Genomic DNA, 19518 nt, shown 5'->3' with positions numbered 1-19518 from the left:
TCTTGGTTTGAGAGAAGTGAAGCAACACAACCCCGTGTCATAAAGAGACGCTTCTACCACTTGGAAGGTGGCCCCGGTTCCTTCCCCTGATGACCCTCCAGCCAATAGCTGCTCCAGGAAAAATTCACCTAACTCAAAGATTAAAAAAGACCTAGCAGGCAGACACATAAGACAACAGAAAAGAGGGAAAGTAACAGTAAAAACAGTAACACAAAAACCACAGAAATGAAACGCTACCATAGAAAATGAAATGTATAACCAACCACATCACTTTGAATTTAAAATACTCCTGAAACAATTCCTCTATAAACAAGAGATCCACACGGAGACGTAAGATTTCCAGGAAGATGTGAGACGAGAAAAATGAGCTGACAGAGGAAAGACACGGAAGGGAAGAATAAAACCACCACCAAAATGAAAGTAGAAGCTGGAAAGGATAAGCTACAGTAAGTAATATGAAGGGCAGACCACAATAAGCAAAGAATGATTCAACAGAAAACACAAGACATGAAACATAAAAGATATATACATATCTGGACTCCCTAGAAGAACCCAAAACATCTGTGATACTGAAAATCAGGTGAAAAGGACAAGCCACGCATACAGAGGAAGAGATGAGAAGGGCCTCCCACTTGTCCACACCGCCACTCACTGCTCGCTAACAGTGATGCGAGCAGATTTCTGTAACCAGCTCTGTGGCGAGTGGACGCCACACTAGGACAATGGCTACCCCTGTATGTCCCTCACGAATTCTTACTGCAGCATCGTTTGTGAAAGCAGAGGTGGAACACAACCCCAGTGTTCGCTGCTCATAGGAACTCGTTCAATAATTACGGCTCATCTGTCCAACAGAATGCTATCAGCCATGGACGAGAACAACACAGCTGGATATGTACTCATGTGAAATGACACCCAAGGATATTCTTAAGATTAAAAAAAAAAAAAAATCAGGGTACACAATAGCGTGTGTTGTGCTTGTGTACACAGATGCCCAGACCAGGGGCCAGCAAACCACGGCCCGGTCCACCGCCTCTTTGTGACCCAACAGCCACGCCTATTCATGTGCATACTGTCTATGGCTACCTCCACGCTACAGCAATGCTGAGTATCCGCAACACAGGGTGTGACCCTCAAAGCCTCAACTCCGGCCCTTTGCAGAAGAAGTCTGCCAACCCCTGCCATAGACTTTCCCTGCAAACACGCACAAGGAATTGGTAACAGTGACTACCTCTGCTGAGTGGGTCCGGGAGGATGGATCTGAGGGCACCCTCTCCCCTTTGGTGCTTTGGGATCCTACTGTGATCCTATCACTGCGAGGCGATGGGGGGGCCACCGTGGTGACTGCACCCCAGTGTTGTCTGTGTTGGCGTCATTTCACACTTCCTGTCCAGTCCTTTCAAAGGAAACGAACCCCATCCAGACGACCCTTCTGGCAAGAGCAGAGAATTGCTGCCTAAGGCCAAGTGACAAAAAGTGGAGGGAGAGGAAGGCATATACGTGGCTGTGTTTGGAGTAAAAAGCATCTCATATTTTGTCCTGTCTTACATGAATGCACAGTGAGAAACTCTGAATACATGACGAATAACTTTCAAGCACAAAAAAAAAGACGTACTTTCATAGATTCTGGTTTCAGAAAGATTTTTAAAAAAATGTTAAAGTGACACTCTCTTCTTCCACTCAGACTCAGTTCTAAAATGCTTGAAGGTTTTCAAATAGCCTCAATGCTCAATTTTCAACTGTTTAAAAATATACTTATTTTAAAAATAATTTATCAACTAAGAAAGGCTCAAAAAAGGAATCTAGGTCAGTGTATTTGAGACAGGATGTTTTTTAAAATCTCATTTAAAATTTGAAAAAGAAAAGAAAAACAGAGAGACCATCCTATCTCCACCCTCAAGAAAAATGCACTAAAACCAAACATCCTACTTTCATTCATTTAATCCCATGGCACTTCATCTTCAGTGACTCTAATACTTAACATTTAAATCATGCATTTGGAATTTGTAAGGCAATCCTTTGAAGGCCAAGGATTTATGCTCTGATGCAGGTGTGCAAACCCCAATTTATCTGTCCTTTAAATATTTAATTTCTGCATTTAGTCATTTAGTAAAGCTTCCCTTAAAAATTTTCCTGGAGTGTCTGAGACAATTTAATGGCTTCACTGTAAAGCTCTAGTTACATCTCACTAAAATGACAACCCAGCTGCTTCCTGAAGTTTTATACAAGAACTTTACAAGAGTAGGAACTAGGGAGAGAGAGACTGAGACATACCCTCAATCAGCACATGCTCAAACATCTGGGTACAGGCAAAATGTTCTTCTGCATTATGTTCAGCCAGGGCCCCACCAATGCTAAGGAGGTAAAACCAACAAAGGGTTTTACCTCCATGCAAGTTCTGAGGATTACCACTAGCAAATTAGGGAAAGGTAATCCTTCCCCTGGCTCCATGGTGGGTTCCAGAAGGCTGGATTTTAGCCTTCTCTCCCTGTCAGCTGAGCTCTCTGCTGCACGAGCAACTGACACAACCATACAGGCGAGCTCCAAGGTCCTCAACATGAGTGGATAGCAATGTTTCCATGTCCAGCCTTTTATCCTGCCCTGGGCTTTCTGCATGCAGTTTCAGTAACAGAAGAGAAGACAGAATTATTTCAAATAGTCTTACAATCAAACCTGGGACTCATGAAGATGCTAGTGCCATGAATCAGCCCAAGAGAGTAAAAGAGTGCTCTAAGAAATGTAATTGTCCTCCCACACCTCTCCAAGCAGGTCATGTTGAGACTCACCGTGGTAATTCCAGCCACATGATCCAGGAGGGGGACCAGTCTCCGGCTGGGGCCATGTTGTGGTTGGAGTCCAGGGCTGCTGGGCTGCCTGGAGCTTCCTGGGGCTCACGTTCTTTGACTTCCAAAGCTTTAAGAACCACCAAGGAGGATGTACTTTTCAATAATGCAACTGCCTCGTTCCGGCTGACTTCTGTTAGTTCAATCCCATTCACATTTAACAAAATGTCACCTAATGGCCAGAGAAGCAGAAGCCGTCCTTAGTAAGAGTGCAAACAGGAACTTCTGTAAAAGTGCCAAGGAGAAAGCACTGAGCGGGATGCGGGGAAGTGAGTAAGGTGAGGGGGCTTGTCATTAGCCTCCTGCATTGGCATAAGGCTGAGTTCTCAAATAGCAAATGGTTAGTGTGTGCATGTTTCAAGGCATTGGTAAGTTATGTTTGGAGGTTTCTAAAGCATACCCATTAGTGTTTGGCTCTTGCCTTTAAAAAAAAAAAAAAAAAAAAAGGAAAGAGGGGCGCCTGGGTGGCTCAGTCGTTAAGCGTCTGCCTCTGGCTCAGGTCATGATCCCAGGGTCCTGGGATCGAGACCCGCATTGGGCTCCCTGCTCAGCCGGGAGCCTCCTTCTCCCTCTCCCACTCCCCCTGCTTGTGTTCCCTCTCTTGCTGTCTCTCTCTCTGTCAAATAAATAAATAAAATCTTTTTTAAAAATTAAAAAAATTAAAAAAGGAAAGAAGGAAGATAAATTAGCCTTGTTTACTATTTAATCCAAGAAAACCTACTTCTTCACGTCTTGTTTCTTGTTTTTAGCACAAAGGGAGAGCATTTGGCAAAAGTTCTGAGTGCCTGCAGAGAGCCTGGCATGTGGTAGGCACCCAGTAAATATGGATTGCATGAGTGAATAAGAGACTACCCCTGAAAGGGTCTGGCAGAGGAGTCTATAGCAGTTAAGAAAAATGAACTGGAACTACGCTCTTGAAGAGGGAGAAAGGAGTTAACATTGTGGTTCACTGCAAAGGTAATACTGTTGGGTAAGCACCTACTATGTGCAAGGCTATTTCCCCACACAATACTACACAATCCTCTGCTCACGTTCTCTTGCTAACAAGTCACTTCTTGGTGAACCTCATCATTCTCCACCCAGGTGCTTGGGTGAAAAGGAAGAGCAAGACAAACCAAAACACATACCTCTCCTACCTCCAATTTCTAGTCTTTTATCTCTCTCCTGATCTTCTGCCTCCATTGAATATCATCTTTTTCACATGGAATAGCCATAGCAAGAGTAAAAAGATAGGAAGAGACATATGGGAAAGGCTTAGAGTCTTGCCTAACCCCAAAAGATGCACTGTTAGGTTGGCCAAAGAAATCCCTTACCATGCTACCCCCCTGTGGCTCCTCAGGCCAAGCAACTGTACTTCAGGAACTTCACATTGAACTCTTGAATCTAAGCCCTTACATGACATAGTTGCTCAACCATCTGAGCTACCCACTCATGGGAATTGACAATATTATTAAGGATACATATGTGACATCCCTTTCCTTCATTCAAAGTAGCCTAGGACACATAAGATTAAAATAATGAAACTTTTTTTTTTTTTTTTTAACAGTGGGAAAGAACCTAGCATGGTACTTTCACTTAATATTCATTGACTCAAAATCTACGAAAGTACTTCTCCCATCCAACCCATAAAATGGAACAATTCATGAATAGGTTCATCACAGGATCAATCCAGCAAAGAATCACTTAGAAAGAATGGAACCAAATTATGCTATTCAGTTGAGGCCACTTGCTAATAACTGTAGAAGTTCCCCATTACTTCTTGGCATATTTTGCAGGTACTCACTTGATTAGCAAGCCAAGTGGCCCACATCAACCCACACAAACTAAGAGGGGTGAAACCCAGTCCAGCAGCTATATTCAAACCAATCATGGTCAATGGGTAATAGAGGTCCTGGGCAGCTCAGCGTCTCATCCTCTCATTATTTCTGGAAGCAGTGACCTGACCCAGCAAGCTGCTAACTCATTTTAACACCCCACTGCCCCAGTACTGTAAGTGTCTTTTTACCTGTTTTTATTCTTCCATCTCTGCTTATGACTCCTCCAGGCTCAACACTGATGACGTAGATAGGCAAATCCCATTCCCTATGTGATGCTCCGCCTGCAACGGTCATGCCGAGAGATTCGCTGGGGTCTTTTCGGACACTTACCACCTTCTCATGGCAAGTGACCACAGGATGGAGGGGCTAAAGGCACAGACAGAAAAACAAACATAGCACATCTGCTCACAAGAGGGTTTGCATTTCCTACATACAAAAACTACCCAAGTTGGATAAATCTATGACGGTAGTCTTTGGTCTCACAGAGAAAGACATGTGCAGAGAGAACCCTGGCTTTGTCCGCCATCCTCAGCAGAGTTGTATTATCCCAAATTCTATAGGCTGATTCAGAGAAAGTTTGCATTTCGAATGGGAATGGAAGAAATGGAAGAGGAACAGGTTGGAGGCCACTGGAGAAATAGTAAGCACGCAAAGTGAACTGCACCCAAAATTTTTCAAGTGACTCATTTATTCCTGATAGTAGTATCTCATAAAAAGCTTGTCATTCATGAGTAGCAGGAATTTTTTTCTAAGTTAAAAAAAAAAGTAATAGTATTTTAATTCATCTCAGTTTAATTTAAGGAGGGACTCAATTATAGAACTCCTTAAGGAAAAATAATGGATTTAATAGATATTCCACTCTAAAAACTCCCTACTGACTGGGTTCTCTCCAATTAGCATTTTCACTCTTACTTCAGCATTTCTAAATAATATGCCGTTCTACCCTTTAATTACATAAAAATATAGTGTACACATTGTATAGCATACACTGAGGACCGACTTTCGAAAAGCAAATTAAGAGAACTGTGATTTTGGTTCAGCAACTCTAGACTAAAAACATTCAAAGCTACATGCAGTGTTATCTTGGAGCAATAAGACAGTCAGTCAAGGGCATATTTATCAATGAATACATATCAACATATAATTTTTCTGAAAATGTGTTCTCCTCCCTGCTTGCGCAATGACCTAGGGGTATAAATGGGAATGTGCACTGCAAATAAATATTTATAATACTCGATCAGACCTCAGAGAAGTCTATAGCTCAAAACACAGCTTACAGTTGTATCTAAAGAAAGAAAATTAAAAAGTGTATCTGGTAAAAAAAAAAAAAAATCAGGGTACAAAAGAAAGTGTAAGTATATTCCTTCTGTTTAAAAAGAGGGAGGAGAAATTGTATTAATATTTGCATTTCATGAAGACACTCTGGAAACAAGAAAGTGGCTTTATGGGTGTGAAGGTGGGAACCGGACAGATCAGGCATGGGTGGGAGGCTCCTTCATGCATACTTTCCATTTTTTGAACCCTGTGAATGTATTATCTATTCAACAAATCAAGTGAATGATAATTAAATTTCTGTAAAGTTGATGGTTAACATCATATAGAACTATTGCCTGCATGCACAAGAGTCCATTTTTAACACTTCATTATGACAATAAGCCTAGGCTTTTTGTGCATTTATATCTCATGATTTTCTATGGTATAAAATTACCCATGCCTGTTTTAATGGCCTTATTGTATCCAGTAGTAGCCTATTACTATATCCCTAGCACTGAATATAGCATTTAGCACATTAAAGATGGTAACCATGTTTGTCAGATAAATGGATGGTTAAATTACAAGTTGCCACAAATTGTCAGGAATTGCAAACTACTATGGCCAGGTATATGTTACAATTAGTACTTGGAAGTTCTGGGGTGTGTGTCTCTATAAACCCCAGAACCTTGAAGAGACTGGTTATCAGAAGTGAGTTATAAAACTGAAATGGGAACTTCTTCAGGGCAAAGATTCAACATAAGACAAATAAGTAACAATATGAACGCAGTGGTCCTAGCACTACAGAGGAGTTCTGGAGGTACTCTACAGATCCATTCTCAGTTCATGACCCTTCTCTCCTACAAAGCAGTTAGATGTAGCATGTCTCTGCCTTAATCACAGACATCTCTCAGAAAAGCCCTGCTTGGAAATGCAGGCAGTTCTGAAATGCCCACAACTCAGGGCAAAGTTCTAAACCTAGAGACTCTTTCTGGCTGCTCTGTGGTTTCAGCTCATTCCTGCGGATATTCATAAAGCATGTACTCCTGATCCTCACAAAGAAGGGTTTTCCTCCATTATTTCCACACGGAAGCCAGGGATATTGAAGGGGTAGCAGATCAGTCTCCCAAGGTGATGTCTAAAAACACAGTATGGCATGCTCTGGAAAACAAGGACATCTTCTCACATTAAAAAATGTATGTGTACACACACACACACACACGCACGCTCTATTGTATTCTTGAACAGCCGCCTAGTACTTTATCATGTGGATATGTCCTATCCCCCCACTGAGGACCATTTTGGTTGTTTATAAGCTTCTTGCAAAATTAAACAGTGTCACTATGAACATCCTTAGTCACATATCTTGTGCACTTGTGTAAATATTTCCTTGGGCTAATGTCCTAAAAGTACAACTGCTGAATCAAAAAGACTGGGCATTTTACATTTTGATACATAGGAAATAGTTCGATCACCTATAATCTCACCAATACATTGTGAACATGCCGATTTCCCACAATTCTGCCAATACTGGGTTTTATCAATATTTACAAGATTTGCCCAGAGGAAAAGAAGATTCCAATAATCTAATTGCCTTTCTAGGTAGTAAGTTTAAATACATTTCATTGTTATTTGGATTTCTCACAGTAATTACAAGATCTTTGGAGATCTTGTAATACCATCATCACTCAAAGCTCTCCTGACCTCATTTATGAAGTGGGGTAGAATGCCCATGTAGGGCACACCTGTGACTGAAGAAACGCCTTTGATCTGAGAATACTTCATTAAAAAAAAAGTGTCACTAAATTCATTTGAAAGTGGCAAAATTACATATCTTATGAAATATTCCAGAAATGGCTTCTTACCAGCCACACCAGTTAATAGAAATAAATGAGGCCCTAATTATTTTGTTGTGAATAAATATTCCTTGAATAATGTACAAATTGGCCAGGTATCTTTGAGGAAAGGGAAAGAAATATTTGTTATTTACTGAAATGTGTCCAGGCAGAAAAACTGAGACTCAACATTAAAACGAATCTGATCAATGAAGCACAGCTGGCCAGGGGGGTGGGGGTGGGAGGTGGGATTGGCAACTGAAACCCCAGATATCTAACTAAATCCGTGCTCTCCCCAACACACTACTCTGCTTTCAGAGGCCATGTCTCAACAGGTGATAAAAAGTAACCTATCAATTTTCAGATAACTGTCAGAAAAACACATGAAAGAATCAGTTACTCAATTTTTCCAGGAACAGTTTATCTCATTGACTAGAGAACTCAACTCAAACCCGATTCTGCCAAATAAAATATATGACAAATAAGATTCGGACGCCAAAACCTATGTGCTCCTGGCTGCAGAGATGGGCTATTTCTACTTGTAGATATGAGTTCCTGGAGAGTGGAGTCTTCTTCCACACTTATTCAGTGCTTACCCAACAGCCTTGCTGTGCTGAATAAGGGGAGGTTTCAAGCATTTATGGGCTCCACACAAATGACTGGGCTACCACAAATGGGAAATATGTCCTTTGTCCTGTGCTTCTGACAGCCATCTGCCCTCCCCACCAGAGAGAGACACCCATGTTAGCAATGGAAAACCCAGGTACCACCATTAACCTTTCCCACGCAGAATGGCTGGACTCTGGTTGGGGAGAAAGAGAGTTAAATACGACAGGGATCTTCTTTTCCATCTGGGTTTTCTCCCAGCCCCCCTTCTCTACTTCGGAGATCTCAGGATGTTCCCTAATGTTCAAAAACACAATTTAGTACAAACTAATTCAAGCTGATTCGAAAACATCATGAGCACCAGTCTACTTTCACTTAGCTATAAAAATACATACTTTATAAAATATTGGGATTTTTAAAATAAAACATTTTAGATTTATAAAAAATATATAAAGATGAACTAATGACCTACCCATGTAACTTACAACCCAATGTCAGACATACGGGGGCCACTACAGTTGAAGTCTCTCTGTGATTTCTCTCTGGTCACTTTCCCTTTCCTCTCCCACAGAGGTAGCCACAAGCCTACACTTGACACCTATTTGTCTTTAACTTTTCAGTTGGCTACAAACTTTTCTGTCTCACAAGTCTTGGTTTGCCTTCTGTGGTATTTTTCTGACTCATTTGAGCTGCTACTTTCAAAAAGCCATCTTGTTTCCTAGATAAAACAAAGCTTAGGATCATAAAAGCCTAAATCATCCAAGAGCCATATATGTCTTAGTTTTATTTTAAATAGGCCACATGCGTGTGTGTGTGTGTGTTTGAGGGCATCTCAGAAGGCAGACAGAACTATAAGTTAAAATGAAAATATTACAATTTCCCACTAGGCCAGTTTGTTCTGTATGTTTTCCAGGAGTTAGAAAAATGACATAGATTGCAGCAAAAATTTGAACAGCTGTTTCCATGATTCATGGTGGTTAGGTGGAAGGGATTATAGACCCACAGTGCTGGTGGAAGCCTCATGCTTAGTGGTTTAATGAGCTAAAATACAATATGGTCTAGTTAATCCAGCTATAATTAGTTAATTAGATTAATTAGATTAAGCTAATAAACTAGTTTTCCATTAATAAATACCATTAGTTTAATTTAAACACACTAATGGTCTTTACTAGCGAAAGACACCAGGGAGTCTTTATCCACAAAATGTTTTAGCAGGAGTTGCCTGGTCTGTCTAGATTGCTTACTGTAAATAAGCCTGGAATTTACGGATTTATGGGACACGGCTGGCTAGCTGGCTGCAGAAAGAGGCAGGGGTGTGGCCTCGTAGGCTGTATCATTAATGACATGTTTCATAATCAAAATTATGAGTCTTGTTTCTGCATCCATTACTCAAAAACCCAAACTTGTGAGTAATTCCAAACTGAAACACAGCCTGATATGTTCTAATTGCTATGATAGGCATTCCTTAATCTCTCTTGCAAGATGAATGGACTACCTATAGTTTTTTTTTTTTTTTATCTTTAGTTACAAGTACAAATTGGGCTAAGTCACCTCATTGAAAGAGAGGCTCAAATTGCTGGACTGAAGGATACATTCAGCCTATAGGTGCATTCTGCTTAATCCACATTACTTTACATTATTTCCGAATTTAAATGCTGTAACAGGGCATCTGCTTTCTGATTTGCCCCATTACCCACCATTACTCCTAATGTTACATGAACTTCAAGTGTTTATATTATCTTCCTGGGTTCTTCTGCAAAAACAAACATACTAAAATGAACAGAGGAATTATTTTAATTATAATTATTTTAATTATTTAATTAAAATAATTATAATTAAATATATCATTATAATAATTTAATTTTTCATAAAATAATTATCAGGCAGATTGGGAACTTCGAAAGTCAAAAACCAAGCAAATCCAATTTCATTTCAAAATGAATGAAAACGGTCCTTAAGCAAAATGACTGTTGGAAAAACATGACATATATTTGGCTTTTACTTGAAATTATGTCCCCATGTGAAGTCTGTAAGATCAAGTTTCAAAATTCTCCTGCACCTTCCTCCCTCTTGCTTGGATGGGAGACACCTGTTATCTCACCAGGTCCTGAGGATGGGACTTCAGGCTTTTTGTTTTACAAGCCAAGTCAAACAGTGGTCAGGTGATGAAGTCCAGAGGTTACACTTAGAAAGGTTAAAGTGTGCAGCCTTCGCAAGAAATAGCTTCCTGCAGGAGGAGTGGACATACTCAGGCTGGGGCTCACCTTGGGAGTGCTGCTCCTGTCCCCTGGCCCCGGGGACCGGCTGCTGTTGTTATTCCAGCCAGAGTCCTGAAAGATGTCAGGACTCTGCAGCCGAACCTGGCGGGACACGACGAGGTGAACACGCCTTTCACTGGCCTGGGGGAGAAGACACAGACATTAGCCACTCTCAGAGCTTCCATCCAACGTGGCCGGCACCAGGGGCTTACCAACATGCGAGTTTTATTCTACTCTAATGGAAACAAATGGTGTCTAGTATTTCTCATGGCAGTGCCCATTTTGTAATTTGGCAAGAACATGAGAATTATTTCCTTTATCTTTAAATCAGGGAATGTAACCTGCTTCAAGGGAAAAACTAGGGAAGGTTTGACTTATGCAACAGTTTTTTGCAAAGACATCATCAAACATTGTTATTTTTAAGGGACAGCTCCACTGCACACAAGCCACGTCTGAAGGACTTCTCAGAGAGAACAGAGTACACAGTGTAAAGTCTAAAACCCGGACCGAAGGTAAACAGTACAGAAAAAGGAACAGAGTTGGTGGCAGCAACTCTACTACCACAGGAAGAGAAATCCTGCATCTACAGTGCTAGACACGTAGGCATGGGAAAGGACGAACACTTTAGCAATACAGGGATGACTTAATAGGTTCCAAGACAGCCTGATTAAAAGTCTTTGCCTTGATCCTTTATTTTTTATGTGACTATCACTAATTCTGACTCCTCTTCCTCTCTGCTATATACACTGATGCTTGCACAGAACATTCCAAACAAATACATTTCTTACTGGGGAGGTCCACTCCACACCATAAATTTACAAATTGGCTTTCTGCCACAGATGAATTTCATTTCTGTTGGAGAGCATTACTCATTTTTCCACAACTGCTGACTACCGAGGCTCCAGATCCACAAGGCAGACAGAGGAGACCTTAGCCCTGTGAATTGTACATTAATAAAGTTCCCTGATGGCCCAGAGTTGATTAGAAAGGTCCCCAAGAAAGACTAGATTTGGGGACAAGGTGGAAAAGAGAGGAGTAAGTTTCTGGGGTTCTCCTCTTCACCTCACCACAACAGCAGAGATGGACATTGGCCCACCTGCCTTTCTTCCTTTACAGGTATGGCTATCAGACCATGGAAAAATCAGGTCATGAAGGACGACCTTGTTTTTAAAACCTTAATCAATCAGAGCCCCATCAATGAATTCAGATCCCCACGGTTGTCCAACCAGCCCAAACCTTCATGGTTTTGCATCCTTACGTTAATAAACATTTCTTCTCAGAGCTCTCTTGAAACTTAGGGATCATCAACTGGGTAGCTGTAAATCAGAGGAAATTTTAAAAACAACCTCTGAAGTGCATTAAGAGTGTATTGGTGGATGGTGGGCCAGTCGAGTGGATTCATCTGTGTAATTCCGTAATTACAAAAATCCTACTGAACAGGGCCCGAAAAGCAAGTTCAAGTTTTCACTCATGTTCCTTCACATAAGGCCCAGTCATCCCTTTTGCTGGTCTACTCAATGCTCACTTACATACCTTCCCTTGGTTCTTTGCCTATCTTGAATTCCTTGGTGTTTCTTATCACCTTTAGAGCTTGCATCAGAACAAAAATAACAAGCTCAGGAAACAATAATGAAGCAAGAAGACATGAAGAACTACAATATGAGCCAGCTAAACTCAATTCTTAGAGTATTTTGTAATAATGTTTTTCTTTATACTGTAAGCCTCACTTATCCTAATGAGGTTATCGTTAGGAACTTTCTGAAGCAAAAATGACTAAGAGATAAGTGGAAAATACTCCAGTCAAAACTCCAACTGCTGAGCCCAAATTTGCTCCTTATCTTCAGGGAAACTCCAGTGTTTTAAAGGATCTCAGCAGTGGGTTTGTCTTTGGCCTGCATATTGTATCACGTTCACTTGGCCCAGGATCAATCATGTGACGTAGGCACCTCATAAGAATTGAGGAAAATCTGAGACTTATATCAAATCACCTTGCCAGGTAAAATTCAAAATGCCAGGGAGCAGCCTGGGAGAGCTGTTTAATTCATATTTTCAAACACAAATTTCTCACCGGATTTTCAAATGCCGACTTTGGTAGTAAGCTGTTGGCAGGAACAACGCTCCAATAAATAACCCTGGTATCAATTTACTTGGAAATAAATTCTCCACAAGGCTGGGTCTGTGGCTCTTAACCAGCCACCTTACAAACTGCTCTCAGGGAGACTCCATTGGTTTCACTTTCTTTCCTGGTGTTTGAAGGTGTCAGGTGGAAAATAGGCTAATGTGTTTGTACTGGCTCTAGCCCTTAGGAGCAGCCAGATCCAGCGTCGAGAAACAGCCCTTAGAACCAGCAAGTCTTTCTTTCTGTGGGTGTGAAGGTGAAGTGTGAGAAGGGGGGTGAGGGGAGACAGAAACTTTTTTATTGCTTAGCCACATCATATGTGCCAGAAAGATGGGTGCAGCAGATCGTTGGCTTCAATAGCACGCTCAGAGGAAGAGCATGCTACAAGACAGGGGTAGGATAGCATCTCTTGGAAGCCACAACTGGGGCTATCTTGAGTAGCAGACAAGGCTAGAGGACAATCCTTTTCGGGTGAAGTTTCCTCTCTTCTTTCTCCTTTAAACAGCCTCAGTTTTCGAGGCAAACTCTGGACACGATGGTTACAAGCCGCATAGGCCGACTGCTGTACCTATTTCTCCTTCTTCTTCCAAGAGCCCAAGCGTTAAACCCTCTCTCCTTTCTATAGGTTAAAGGGAAACACTTCTAAGGGCCTTCATGTTCTCGCCTGGGGACCTCAGCTTGTTGGTAGCTGTTCTGTCTCCACGGCTGACATGTGCCTGCTCTGAGCCAGTCACTTCACTAAGAGCCTTGGGGAAATGGCTCCTGTCCTCCGATTGTCCTACTTCAGGGACAGGCAGGAACAGGTGCCGTGAAAGAGATATGGGCTACACGCGTGAGACTCTCTAGGCTGGAACCCATTACTTCTAGCCAAGGAAATAGGAAAAATCTAATATTCAGAGAAAACCAAAGGGTTAAAACTGAGTAGCATTTATCATGATAAGGCTTGTCTTTTTGGGTGATGGTTTAAGGATTATTTTTCTCTGCTCTTTTGAGATTTGACTCAAGACTGCCAATAATATTTATATGACGGGACTAAGCAGAGGCCACAGAAGGGAATCATAGTCTGGCAGCCTCATTTAGGTGTAGCCCATTTAAAAATAATAAAATCCCACCTCTTGTAACTGGAAGGAGGAGTCTGAAAGCTCTATGCTGACGTCTTGCAAGGCAAGCATCCTGTATGGTCATGTTCAGCCCGGGGAATGGTTCTTTTCCCTACAGAAGCCACTGTGGCCAATAAGAAGTGTTCATAGTGTCAGGATACCACACAGATCAGAAACTTCACAGAGAAGACAAATGGAAAATCAAAGACGCCACCACGCAAAGCAGGAGAGGCATTTTGCAGAGCTGTACATCTGAGCAGAGGGCGTCCTTCTACTGTTCTGCACTGCTCGGGGCCACACAATGGCGAAGGCAGCCAGTGAGAACTAGGGCAGACCGAGACTTGATAGTGCCCCTGTACTTCAAGGTGTGACCTCCTCACCTAGCCCAGGGCTTCACCTATTCACTGTGAAGGAGGATTGACTCAAATCACATGCATTACACCATTTGCTGCTTTAAAATATATATATGCTTAAATAAAACAGTTTTTAACATTCTAAAGACCTGAAACAGGGAAATTCCAAGCTGTTAGGCATCCAGACTATTGCTCAGAGCAGGGAGACCATAAACACACAACTCTTATAACACCAGTATGGGTCCACAGGCGACCCATGCTTGACTGGGGAACTCTTGTTACAGAGACAAGTGAAAGCTACAGTTGCATTTATAATAACATAAGCTTGTTTTTCCCTAGTGTTCCACCAACAAAGGTTTTAATGAGCATTTCTTAAAAAATAATTCATCCTGCATCTGCATTCCCTACTCATTTCTTTTCCCAGGATCCCAGAGGGAGACAGTCTAGCTTTGATTTTCAATGTATGGTTGTAGGGATGGTTTTTGTTTTTTTCCTATACTCTCTGGGGTTGCCCCATCTTAGCTTCCCTTCCACCAATTACTCAAGGATCCTTGTCAGTTCATCTGTCTTGTGCTCACAATGCCCTGGGAAATTGTGGGGCACTGGTTCCATATCATTAAATAGCCACATATATGGAAGAGATGTCAGATAGCTAAGCCAACATTCTCTCTGTAACTCAGGCTTCAGTTCCCCCACAAAATCCTTGCCGTGTTGTCACCCAGCTCATGCTTCAGTGCCTCCAATGACCGTGAACTCACTGTGTCCCAGGGCAGTGTGGGCCGTTCTTAGATAGTGCTAATTAGAAAATTTGTCCTTGGGCTGAGCTAAATGTGCCATTTTCTTGCTTGCCCATTGGCTCCAGTCATACCCTCTCAGATAGCTCCAAATCAATTTCTGTGGGACAATCTTACTTGAAGATAAGGCTCACTCTTCTCTCTTAGCTCTTCTCCTTTCCAGGTCAAATATTTCTACTTTAATATTTCATATGTTTTCAAATCATCTCAAAAACTTGACGAACTCTAACTTCCTCTAATAAATTTGAGCGGGGTGTATGTATATAGAATCAGACCTGGAAGAACCAATATAGAGTAGTTTCTTCGCAGGTGGACCAGCTGTACCCAGGACCTCAGTGATGGGGTTCCTGTTTTGCCACGTCATATATCCATAGGGGATTAGCTCTGTGAAGCCAAGAGCTCCATAGATGTCAGTCTTCATTATTAGTGATTAATTAGAAGATGACAAGGAGGTTCCCAGGGCCTCACTAAGGGACACCTTACATCAGTACAGCCTAGCTTTGAGATCACATAAGGCACATAGATCCTACATGGCAATACAGACCACAGGAGGCATCAGAACCATCGCCAGTTGGTAGGCTAGAAAAATACCAAAGTCACCAGTCATTTGTTGACCTGGCAACATACCACACAATGAGATGCAGAAACAAAGTCCTTGCCCTACGCCTCTCTTCCAGTGAACAAGAGAAATTCTGAGAAAAATACCTCTCACTGAGTAAAAAGTTGGGGTTCCAGAAATAGAATTCCTGAACAAGCTAACACGGTGCACTGTAAGCGGAGAGTTTCTAGAAAACAAGCTTGGCGCAAGCAAACCTGAGGTGCGCAGATTTGTCCATCGTTGAAACATTAGCTCCTAGCATAGCTCCTGGCACATTTTTAAAAGAATTCAAGAATATCTTCTGCTGGAGAGGCAGCAGCTACTTTAGTGAGCAAAGAGCAACTAGAGTCTGGCCAAGGAAAAAGGAAATTAAGGAGGCTTTGAGGAAAAGTGGTGAATTGGACCTTAGGATTTGACCAGGGTAGAAAAAGATTTGAGACAGAAATTTGGTCTACTTTCCCTCTTGACTGTAGCTCCATATTCATCCTTCTGCTCCCAGAAGCACATCTTTAAGGGCTAAGATGTTAATGATGACATTAATGATGTACACAGGGTCATACAGAGGTCAATGACAAGGTCAAAATAAGAATTTAGTTCTTGAGTTCTCGTGGCTGATTGCCGAGTCAGCAGAATGACCCAGGTCCTTTGCCTCAAACATCATTTCTTTATGGTATCTAGAAGTTATTCTCGTGGTTGATCCTGTTCTGTGGCGTTAAAAAAAAATGCACATGGGATATTTTGAGTTGGAGGAAGGGCAGTATAGCCTCAAGATTCCCTAATATTAAATAAAAATAGATTCCCTAATATTTGTAGTGTGGAGCTGTGCATGAGATTCACTGACAAAATTCTAAGCTGAAAAGCTGTACAGTTTACCAAGTCATGCTTTATCATGAATGCATGAAATTTAGAGCCCTGTATAAAAATCATCTGGACTTCAAGAATTCAGCTCAAGAAGACAGTTTTTACATTTATGTATTCTTTAGCCTTTGTATTAAATTTATTACAATGCCATGTTAAGAAAATTGGTTTAAATGGGGATTTGACTCTGTATTAGCTGTGCTGATCTGTAAAAAACACATTGATCTATTAGGTCTTATTTCACTGGCAGTTCTTACTGGCTCCAGGGGACAAAAGTTCTGTCTTTTTTCCGGTTGTGCAAAACTCATGAGCTGGAATCACATATTCAGAACAAATGTAGGTAATACGAGTAGTTCATTATTTACTTTCCGGCTCTGACTAGAGGCTGCTCACATTCTTTTGAAAAGTCTGAAGAGCCTGGTTGCCAGTTGTTCTTTGATAAAATAACTTCTAATTTAAATATTAATTCATGGAAAGGGAACAAAAATTCACACATCTGTAAGTATTAATGAAAACCTAGAGGTTATCATCCCCTCTACAAATGGCTTTGAATTTTTTTTTAGCTTCTGCCTGAAGTCTGGTAGTTGCCTAGGAAAAAAAAACACACAGGAAGGAGACTCAAATTTGAAATCCAAAATTACTTTCTTCATTTCTTAATTGTATATATTTGAGCTCACTGCTCCAGAATTGTAGATGAGAGCATCTCAGAATAGGCATAGTATTGTCAGCATAAATCATTTGCATACTGATTAGTAGAGAGAGATGCAATCTTTTTTTTTTTTTTTTTAAGATTTTATTTATCTATTTGTTAGAGAGAGAGCATGCACACACAAGCAGGGGGAGCTGCAGGCAGAGGGAGAAGCAGGCTCCTAGCTGAGCAGAGAGCATGATGTGGGACTCGATCCCAGGACCCTTGGATCATGACCTGAGCCAGAGGCAGATGCTTAACCACTGAGCCACCCAGGCGTCCCACCTACAATGATTCTAGACATGGTGCTCAAAAAATTAAGAAATTGATAATGGAGAAAAATAAAGTTGTCCTAAGTTTATTGGAGTCAACTACTCCAAATATTGGAGTCAAATGCTCCATATTTGAAGCTTCTGTCTCCTTAGGGCTTTTCCTCCTAGAGGAGTCCGTCTCACTCCTGGGCTCTTGACACCTGGGGCTGCTGAGTAAGTGGGGGTTAGGACTCTACATATGTAAGTTGGTCAAATTTAAAATAGTTGTGGCTTCTCTGTAATAACTTTTCCCTGAAATAATGGAGAAAAAGTCAAGTGTGGTACTGTGGGAGAAAACATGACCAAAAGGACATGTTGTCTGGGAATTTCTTTCTAAGGCAAGTATGATTCATGAAGGAGATACACGAAGGCCAGGCAGCCAAGGATTGGTTGGTAACTTGAGTCTCCACCTTTGAAGGGTATTAAGCTTAATTCCCCCAGCCTGGTGTGTGTTACAAGTATCACATAAATAAAATCCACTCTTGAGATTGCTTAACTGGATTTTCCCAGCACTCTACTTTTTCCATTTCTTTTCCAACTAGCTTTGCCCAAGTCTTTAAAAGAATTTTTTTTTCCTTTTCCCCTGCTTATAAAGCATGTTGGCTTTGTTTAGTAAGCAGAAAACTCTTTTAGGAAGTCCCACTGTTAGGCAAGATTTTACTTCATAAATTTACTTTCTCAGGGAAAAAATTTTCCCTCTTCTGTTATTAATCTACCAAAGTAGAATGCCACATGTAATCAAAATTTTTCCAAATGGCATGAGTAAGGGAGTTTTTCTTTTGCCTGTTGCGGAGTGTCGTTGGCAGATTAGCTCTAGAATGTGAGCCCAGACTGACCTGCAGAGGGAGTTGACAAATACGACACGAAAATAAAATTGATGATCACCTTAAAAGTCTACTTTTAAAGTGGGGGGAAAATCATGCTTAGAGTGCAGTTTGTTCATGACGAGAAAAATTATTCTTCCTTTTCCATGGGTTAATGTTTTCATAAACATCTATTTTCTGTTCTCACCCATTGACACATACAGGCTAGAACCACTTGCTAAATTCTGACTTGACGGTATTTGAGATCTGGGACAAGAATATGTCCCAAGCTCTACAAGGCCAGGAACTGTGTCAGTCTTGTTTACCACTGTATCCACACAATTGTCGGCACCTAAAGGGTGCTTAACCAGTAACAACTGAAGAAATTCAAGAGGAAAAGATGTAGAAATTCCATCTTGGAGACAAACAGCATGTAAAAGTCGATTTGGTGTTTGTTCTTTGGTAAATGGTTTGATGAAAAACCCCTAAGAGATGGAATTAATGCATAAATTCTAATCTTCTGTATATTTACATTTTTATAACTTGACTCAATTTATTCATTCAACAAATATTTATCGAGTGTCTATTCTTGCCAGGCATTTCTATAAGTGCTCGATACACAATACTGTATTATTCTATAATAGGCCAACAGGTGATAAAGTAATTAGTTGGTAGGAAAAAGTAAAGCAGATTAAATAAAGGATATAGAGCTGGGGGTGGGAGAAACTATTTTAAATGAGATGGTCAGTGAAGGTGACATTTAAGGAGACCTGAATGAAGCATGGCAGTTAGACATTTGGAAGATTCTTCCAGTCAGAGGGATAGCAAGAACATCAGCCTTGATGTGAAAAAGGTCTTGCAGCTTTTGAGGAGTAGTAGCAAGAAGGCAATGTGACTGAGCATGGTAAGGCAAGGGTGAGAATACTAGAAACGCTCTTACTTTGCTTAAGAAATGAAGCTAGAAAGGTAACTAAAGGCCAAATTACATATGGCTCTGAAGGTTATTGTTAAGATTTGGAAATTTTACTCTGAGTGTCTTGGGAAGCATCAGAGAGCTGAGCACAAGAGTGACACAATGGGACTGACTGTCCATTGGCCATCGACCTGCCGTGTAGAGAGCAGAGGTAGAGAATCAGGTGTGGAGTCCAAAAGGCCAGGTGGGAGGTCTCTCACAGAGACCCAGTGCCAATGGTAGCATGCCTGAGGGAAGCCGTGAAGGTGGTGAGAAATGGATTACAGAGAGAGCATACTGAAGAGAGTAAGAGATTCTTTTGGTCCAAATAACTG

At 41.2% G+C, this 19518-nt stretch overlaps 1 protein-coding gene across 2 annotated transcripts in view; it reads right to left on the bottom strand.

Moving 5' to 3' along the window:
- Nucleotides 1-19518, bottom strand: part of LNX1 (ligand of numb-protein X 1) — a 182117-nt gene that overhangs the window by 5022 nt on the left and 157577 nt on the right. For both annotated transcript variants that reach the window (XM_035004992.1, XM_035004993.1), the window contains 3 exons: nucleotides 10614-10748; nucleotides 4846-5023; nucleotides 2784-3012 (listed from right to left, as the gene is read on the bottom strand). In XM_035004992.1, the coding sequence (XP_034860883.1) occupies nucleotides 2784-3012; nucleotides 4846-5023; nucleotides 10614-10748 (542 nt within the window). The remainder of the gene's footprint in view (nucleotides 1-2783; nucleotides 3013-4845; nucleotides 5024-10613; nucleotides 10749-19518) is intronic.

Source organism: Mirounga leonina, unplaced genomic scaffold (assembly GCF_011800145.1).
Source record: "Mirounga leonina isolate KUSES-001 unplaced genomic scaffold, KU_Mleo_1.0 Mir_129, whole genome shotgun sequence".
In the NCBI taxonomy this organism is placed as follows: domain Eukaryota; kingdom Metazoa; phylum Chordata; class Mammalia; order Carnivora; family Phocidae; genus Mirounga; species Mirounga leonina.
This window is presented reverse-complemented; position numbering and strand designations above follow the sequence as displayed.